We start from the raw sequence: 8,932 nt of genomic DNA, 5'->3' as shown, positions 1-8,932 counted from the left end.
GTTTTCCTTTTACAACCGGTTTTACACTTGTCTGCTACAGCCATTGAACCGTGCCCCAGACGGGGTATGGTTCATATCCTCTCCCACGAAAGCAGCTACGTTAGCGCATCCCCGAGCAGTTCTCTGGATGTCCAGAGAACTGGATTCACCCCCTGGCAGAATGCCGCTTTTTGAAGTCCCTCCTGAAAATTCAGCTAATTTCTACAGTTCTCATCTGTGCTAAAAACGCATATTGTTCTTCCTCTTCTTTTTTTTTTTTTTTTTTTTGTTTTTGCAGATCTGCTTTCTACAAACTTCCCCAAACGCCCTCTGCTTCAGCCCCTTCCAAATACAATATGGTCACTTGGAATTTTGCTCTCACATTTATGGGTGTGATGTAGCAAGTTTTCCAAAATTTTCACAGAATTGGGAATAGGACGTAAGTTCTATTTTGATAAATTTCAGGAGAATAAAATATTTGGGATAAGGCTTTTCCTTCTGAACTAGAATTTTGTGGTGGCTAGCAAGCTTGGTCCTAGTTACCACCCAAATACAGGTATTCTAAAAATAGTGTAGATCCAGCAGGGAGGAAACTTGGCTGAGTTTCAAGGCAACCCAAAATTTCTTACTAAAATTAACTTATTCCTAAGCCAACAGAATGTTTCAGTATTTACTCAGCTCCTCAAGGAGTTTTGCAAGAGTTCATCTGCTTTTTAGACACTCATTCTAGAAAAAGGGAAGTGGATCTTTTTATGACAGGGTGGGGAATATCCTGTGTTAATATTGGGCTTTTTTGCTTTTCTGCCTGTTTGTTTCCCTGTGAAATAAGAGGACTTCTAGTTGCTGTTAGAAAGTGCCCAAGGACCTGCAATTATAATCAAATAAAAATGTGGTTTAAAGTTCCAGGATGTGGAACATTTAAGCTGTGTGACAGAGATCAGATTGTGCAACTGCTTAGAGCAAGCGTGGACTACGCCTGCTAGTGAGGACGTTTGTATAGCAGAGCTGATCCATACAACCCCTCACTTGCTTTCAGTTTCCTTGCTGCTGTTTTCTTTCCTTCTTTCTGTTTTGTCAACTCTTCCCAGGAGAGGCAGTGCCAAACACATATAAAATCGTTCACTGCTTTTGGCTGCCTGCCCATCAACATTGTCAGCAGCTGAAACATTTTTCCCCCTCTCTCTCCTCCTTCTCCCCGAATGCTCAGCTCGTTGTCATATTCCCATCCCGATTCACAGCAATCACAACTGCTGCCAGAGCCTTTGATCCCTGCCACCTACCAGAGACTTCCCATTTCTCAATCTCACCAAGTCCTGTCCTGCATCTTTCTGTTGTAAATCTCATGCTCGTTCATGTTCTTGTGAGCCAATGCACCTGCGCAGTAGTGACTGGGACTCGTATAGACACACCTGAGGTATCTTTCAAATGATCTGTTAAGCACATAGTTGGGCTATGGCTTCATGCTTGGTATAAACTGATTTACAATCATCTTACTGACCTGCCTTTGGCTGTGTGTTTCTGCCTTTTCCACCCACGTAACCAAAGCCAGTGATTGTGGGGCCATGCAGTGAGTTTGCAGATGCAATGAAACAAAAATCCAACGATTTTTTCCTGTGCATATCCCTAATCAGATTAACAAATGGTGCCAATGCCTGGTGTGCCTGCACAATTACTACGTCCAGCAAGAGGCAATGATTATTAGTAGCACAGGGCTATGGGGAACTGTCCCTTTTGGGACCAGAACTTGCTCCACATCAATGTTGAGATTCCTCCTTTCTGATTTTGCACCAGCTTCTGTCAATACTTTAGGTCTCAACTGACATAATTACAGACTCTTCAGAAGATGGCTGGGGTCAGTTCAAAAAAGGGCTCAAATAGAATACAGTTGGATCTAAGGCACAAAAATCCAAAACTGTGTTGAAAAAACCCCAGTCTGACTCATGTGACTTCTCCCTTTTCAAACTTTGTCATCTTCTTTATTCAGTGTTCTTTAGGGACATCTAGAATTTTGTGATACATGTTCACAACAGACATGAACTCTTCAAACTCTCTCTGAACTGCTGCCCAAGCCCCTGGAAATCAGAAACTATGTGGAATAAAACCCACCTTCTTTGAAGAGCACTTTTGGGTGGACATGGAACCAGGCATGTTTGTGCAAATGTTGTATCCCCCTCTGAAAAATTCTATTACAAGCCCATGCATCAACTTTTCTGCTCACTGTTCCCGAAGTACCAAGATCTATTTAATTCACCTATTTATTTGGCAAGTTTACTCCTTTACCCACCAAGGGAGGCAGGGCACAAGCCTGGTTTTACAGCTGTTTGGCCAAGGCTTGCAAGAGCCCCATACAGAAGCCTCAGAAGACAGAAGTAGAAAAAGCAGTTTGTACTTTATCTTCTGGCAAGGTAAATAATAATTATACCTGACTTACATGTAATCATCATGTAAGAGCTGGTACAACTGCCTGGGCATATACATTAGTCTCCCCACCATGTAAGTTGAGTTAGTTGAAGAGCAACAATAAATACATCCTCAAAGAGCAAAAGTCTTGGTTTGAAAATTGTAACTCCAGAACAGAGCAAAAACCCAACCACAAACTTACTGGATATGCTTTAGGAAAAGTGAGGTGATCTACTGCGATGTTTCCTTACTTGTGATTCACATCTTGTTTCTATTGATAAATTTGTGTGTATGACTGTCTCTGTTTTCCCGATGAATCATGTTTTTGGGATTTCCCTGAGCTGGATGCTGTGGTGCTTATGCTCCTTTAGATTTCTAAGTCAACATCCTCCATTTGTTGCTGAATAATTTAGTGTTCACCATTTCACTTGGTGTACTTCTGTGTTTGAAGATTTATTATGGTAATCTTCTTTAGAGGGAGTATATGTGATAGCTCAGTGCACTAGGGTTTAGTACCATGAATCTTACACTGGTATCAGCTTCTGATCACTCACCCTGTTCTGTGAAATGAGGAGAAAATTAAAAAAACCCTAGGCAAAACATGTTTCTTGCAACACTTACTTTTCCTGGTTTTGTAGTCTTTTATTTTGACCTGGAATAAACTCTGAACTTGACTGCAATGCAATTTTTTTCCCTGGCTTCTTGTAAAAATCATTCATTATTCAAGAAAAAGAAAGTAAAAAGAGCAGTATAGGATAGCTGATCTCAGGAAGATCTTGAGCAGCTCTGTTCATCCTCTGTGTCCAGTACATCAGTTAAGAACTGAGGCATATGGGAGGTGCTGTTCTTTCACACACAGAAGTTTAAACAGGGCTCATACAACATATGTAGGTACAACATGCAGGATAAAAGTACTCCTGTTATGATTATGTAGCAGCAGGTGTTAGATTTACATGAAAAGGGAGTAAATTACATCCAAAATACCTGAAATATTATGTGCGTATCACAATTGGTTTGCCACTGCTTGGCACAAGCATACTATTTAAGTACTACACTCTGGTTGCATAGAATTAGCTGTACACAGTGCTCCTCAACACAGTAAAAACCCCTTGTTTATTTAGCCAACTCAGCTCAGTGAACATCAACACGTGCTACTCTCCTCAAGTGGGTAAATCGGGTAAGATGTAGTTTAATTTCTATTAAATTTTTGAGTCCATAATTTCCACTTACATTCTTCTCCAGTTCTTTTGGGTCAAGTTATTCAAATCATAATGTGGAGTTCATGGGATTCTGTCTCTTTAGAAAGGGAAAACAAACATATATTACCTACTTTGAGACAAAGGTATTATGTTTATGTAAAGTCTTATTCTATATCAAAATACTGTCTTGTGTACATTCAACGGTCTTCTGGAACAAAACCAAACATGTTACACACTACAGGTATTCTCTCATCCATGCTTTTTTGTTTGCTGGCCCATCTCATGAAAAGTCCTGATATCAGAAGAAGTTTAGAACACCAAATATTATGTAAAAATACATCCTTCACTGCAGTAAGTTCTTCATTTCAGGTTTTTTTGGGGGAAGGAAATGGAGCTCTGAGGTTATTTTTCTTAAAATACTTTCTAATCCCTCTGCAGAGAGAAAAGCAGTAGGTCAAAGAGAGAAAATGTTTACACTTTTCTTACTCTCTAAATCTCTAAAAGCAAATTCTTGTACATAAAATACTGGCAGACCCTTTGTTGCTTTGTATGTCCTATTTGCAAACCATCTGGCTCTGACACCTACCATTATCCAAACCAACCCTGATACTGAGAGTAGCGAACTCCTGTTAATCCTCACATCCCATTTATCCCATTTCTTTTCCTTTTATGCAAAATTATCAATACATCCATTCTGAAGACTTGATGTGTTACACAGCAGTTTTGCAGCAAAAATAATTAGAGGCATTCAGATAAAATATGTAATGTAGCCAAACAGAGATATAGCAAGAGTGTGTGCCAGGACATAATTTGAAATACGTTCCACTATATTTTCAAGACTAAAAAAATCCTGCCTTTCCTCAGGCAATATAAGAAAATAAAAAATGTTAATGAACTAGAGACATTTCTATTCTTCTCAAAAAAGTAGCAAATAGGATGTACCCAATGTGAGTATCAGCTACATAAAACAGGCACATATATAGTACACTCTCCAGATATACCTGTGAATTAAGCTCTTTCAGCCATAAATAAGAAAACATCTGGAGGATTTCTTTAAACTGGGACAATTACGTAAGAAAAGGATAGAGAAAATGTGACCATCTTCTTGGCACCACTGTCTAAAACCAGCTGTAAAATAATGGCCATTCCTCATCCTTTCTAGATCGGTGAATACATAAAGGAAAAACAAGCTGGTTTGTTACCAGTCTTTTTATAACCTATCTAAAAAGGAGATTTTTCTGTAGAAAATAAAGAAAAATTATTTAGGAGGACAGAAGGCAAATCCTTAGGGTGTATCGTTTTTGTAATTCATTAAAACTGTATATTCTGAAATGCAGTGACTGTATATATTCTAATTGGACTGGTATTAAGCACTTCTCTTTTGGCCAAATTACCGTGACAGCTTTCCAGTATATGACAGTGAAATGACAGGACAACTCCAATATCAACAGCTTGAGAAGTTCAGACGAAAATTCATCTCGGACCATTAAAGACATCTGAATATACAAGTAAGAATTTCACTGGAATTCCAGTAAAAATAAGGAATAGAAATCAAAAATTCAGACAACAGTATTATCTCAGAACATTAAAGATATCAAAAAACATGCATAAGGATCTCCCTGCAAATCCAGGAAAACTATTAGGTTACCTGTAGTATTTGAAAGAGCTATGGTGCAAGAGATTTGGGATGTCCATATCTCTTCATTGCTGACTGTAGTCAAGATATGCCTTTACTACTGATATTTACAGGTCAAGTAGCTCCAAAAGTATCTTGTATTGGATTGACTATTAATGAGCTTCGCACTTTTTAGTAAAGCAATTTGGAAAACTGTCACTATATGCTTTTAAATATTATTTGTTGAAACAGAACAATCAGGAAGGTGCTAACCATATTTACACACACTAGTCTCTCCTCCTCTGTTTGTGCTAAATTTAGAGCCCGTTTAGCACAAAAGCACATAGAAGCAGAAATGTGTCTGGTTTGCTATAGGCACATCTGTATTTTGCTTGAAACAGCTAATGGGTGAATTTATGGATCACAACATTATTTTCTCAGAATACGAATAATTGTAGGTATTTAGAATCATGCATAATAAACATTTTGAAATGTGGTCCAGTTACTATTCAAAGATAATTTTTGTCACAAAGATTGAGAAGCTTAACATTTTATAGACACTACAGCCAAGCTAAAAACCCAGCTGGAGTCCTTTTATTATGGCATTTTGTTACATATCCTTAAAACTCCCACCCTTCCCATATGAACTACTGGAATCATATTTACAATTGATAGGATTTTGAAAAACACGGATGTTAAAAATGTCACTGGATAAAAGAATTACTGAACTGTTCTCTTCTTCCTGAATCTGAAGTGCATTATTAAAAAAGAGAGAATGTATGAAAGCTTTGGGAAGAGGAAGAAGGAATAAAGAATTCTGGAAAATACATTTTCTCCAACCACCTATGAAACAAAACCAATGAGCTTTCAGAGAACAGATCTGTTTAACAGGAGGGAACGTGCGTGACTTGTGGTGCTAACAAATCCCTCAACTTTGTATAAGTTATTTTGATGGGCTGCAATTTTTTAAACCACATCTCTCCAATTATTAGAATTTTTTCTGAAAGCTGTTAAAGCACCTTATAATTTCCAACTCAATTTAGGCTGTTCTCAGAGTTTATATTTGTGCGAGACCATGAGTGGCAAGCATGAAACCTTGTATCAAATGACATATCTCTCAGGTTTGACCTCAGTGAGTACAATCTATTCTCTCCTGCAGCTGTGAAAGACTACCCAAAACTAGAATCAGCTACAGTAAGATCAACTTTCATGGAGATTACTTTAGAAATATCTGCTCTGAGGATGTATGAAAATTTTAATTTCTGACTTAGGTTTTAGTTATTCCAGACTAGGGCAAGTTTACTCTCATTGAGTGCAATAGGGGTATCTGGACCCAAGTCACTTTGTAGAAGAGAAAGGTCTCTTACCAGTGATTACAATTTCTTCTTCATGTCTTCTGTCCAACAAATCTTTTAGCAGCAAATATGATATAATGGTAAATTTTATATACTCTATACTCCCTATATATACAAAGTAGTTTTACATTTTACTATATTCCATTGTACAACTTTACATAGTATGTTATTTTTTCGATTCATAGTTCAGCAAATCAATACATATTTAGATAACTGCCTTTCCACATCCTGCTATTCATTTAGCTTAAAAAAAATAGTAGAAAAGAAGCACAGTGGTGCAATGCCCAGGCACTTTCAATGTTGCTCAGCAAAGTAAGCAAGCACTCTGTTTGAAAGCATGGCAACTTTTTTTTGTGGAAAAAAAACCCAAACCAAACCAAACCACCGCAAAATTGAATCTTTGCTCATCATGGATTATTTTAAACATCCTTTGTACAGTTCCAAGAATTCCTGAGAAGGCTCTGTAAAATATGACTGATATGTTTATATGTCAGCAGTGGGTCTGAGGGAGCAGTAACTTCCATCACTAGAGGTTCCACTGATCGCACAGAAGACATGAAGAGAGTCCTGCATCCATGGTGAATGCATTGTGTCTTCATGATAGATCTAAACAAAGCAAAACAATCACAAATTCAATACAGGTTTCACTTCATTATGATAATCAAGCTGCTTAAAAAGGTATGCAAAAGAGATTTCCAACCTTGTCTTCAAAGCTGTTTCACAAAGGCAGCATAACAAAGAAATAAGAAAGAAGAGTAGTTTAGCAATTTCTGTAGCATTAATATATCACACACTATTCTGTGTATTACTGGATCACTTTTAGCTACAGCTATGCACTGTAGGAAAGAAATAGTTCTCTGTACAACAGTTTTTTATTATGTCTTAGCAGTAACAGAATTCTAATAGGTTTTTTTGTAAGCATGGGGAGTAGGTGCAGCTAAATCCCACAGACTGTGAGATCTGTGTCCAAATTTTGTACTTTGTAGCCTGAAGGACACTCTGACAGTGCACGATCCAACTGGACTGGCAGAGCTGACTGTGTATTTGTTTTCACCATGTGGTTCACCAGTCAAGTTAAGTTACCTTTAACTTGCATTAGTGAAACTGAGATCACTGGCCATCCTAAACAGCTTCTGGACATCCAGCTTTCTGCCAATCTCTGAAACTTCCTGGACCTGTTCAGCTCCCATTTACCAATTTTTTGTCTTTACATTTTAGCTTAAAAGATCTGTAAATAAGGTCATAGGCTGACCCAGTGATTCCCATCTGCCCCTGCATCTCAAACGAAGGGCACTGCCTGTGTTGCTTTGGGACACTGATAATATTTAGAAAAGCGTATGTTACTTGCAATGAGAACCTAAGTTAATGCACTACACTTTTTATGTTTAACTGAGTAATGTTGCAAAATAAGAAAACTCATTCCAATAGGTTGAATTTGTTAGATATTAGGTCATTTGATGGCAATGCAAAGTTCAAGTCAGCTGTTGTACATAATGTTGTGCAACTATGAAAAACAGTGTTCACAAACATAGTCATTTAAGCTGCCTTTTGCGCTATTACAAGAAGAAAGTGAAAAGTATATCCTTCCCAGGGAGCCCTTCACTGGACATTGCAGTCATATTTTGCTCCTTAACCAAAGACAACACAGCAGTGGATAAATCCATTGAGGTAACAGGGAGTGTGTTTTAACAATGCTTCTTTGTTCTAAAATAATCTTAACTATTGTACTGTGACAGTGCAGGACTGAGTGATTTGTTTTTGATTTGACTATTGCAAAATTCAAAAGCCACAGAAGTTCCAGCAGCTGCACGCAAATTAGATGTCTTGGCACTGGCAAACAGCTTAGAGTAAGCAGGTGGCAGTTCTTATGAACAAGCCTCTCTGAGCAAAGTTCAGTAGTGGAGTATGCAGGTAGTGGCAATGAAAAAACCAGTATGGCATATATGCAACATCAATAGTTTGCAAACTAAAAAAATGGTGGCCATGAGCAGAATAGAAAGGGAATCTAACAAAAGAAACAGGAATGCAGCAGTCACTCTCAAACGGATGCACCCTTACACTCCTACAACAAAAATCATCCCATCATGAGACTGTTTCCCTGAAATGATATTGTACTCTTCCACAACAAGACTCTGATTCCCACAAGCATTATTTTATTGTAAATTAACCTTATTTGCAAACAGCAGCCTGGTGCAGTTGTATTATTTTGCCACTTGCAAATTTTTCAATTAGTGTGAACAACTACTCAACTGACTGTGGAATTTGCCTATCCATTTTTAGTGAGTTAACATGTTACATCTTTAATTCACAGTCACACATTGTCAGTAAATTGACTAACTGGGAGATCCTGAAAACATTCTTCTAAATTTCAAGTTCTGTGGACC

The 8,932-nt window shown here is 37.8% G+C and overlaps 1 protein-coding gene across 7 annotated transcripts in view; it reads right to left on the bottom strand.

Annotated features, from left to right (window-relative positions):
• Positions 1-3,000: 3,000 nt before the first annotated feature.
• Positions 3,001-8,932, bottom strand: part of DOCK11 (dedicator of cytokinesis 11) — an 88,110-nt gene continuing 82,178 nt past the window's right edge. For 6 of the 7 annotated variants that reach the window (XM_019290857.3, XM_039571922.1, XM_039571927.1 and 3 more), the window contains one exon: positions 3,001-7,154. In XM_019290857.3, coding sequence (XP_019146402.1) covers positions 7,032-7,154 — 123 coding nt within the window. In that variant the 3' untranslated portion in view covers positions 3,001-7,031. Of the gene's footprint in view, positions 7,155-7,248; positions 7,262-8,932 lie in introns of all 7 variants that reach the window. The other variant, XM_039571926.1, reaches the window with a different exon arrangement.

This window comes from Corvus cornix, chromosome 4A (assembly GCF_000738735.6).
Source record: "Corvus cornix cornix isolate S_Up_H32 chromosome 4A, ASM73873v5, whole genome shotgun sequence".
Classification (NCBI taxonomy): Eukaryota; Metazoa; Chordata; class Aves; order Passeriformes; family Corvidae; genus Corvus; species Corvus cornix.
This window is presented reverse-complemented; position numbering and strand designations above follow the sequence as displayed.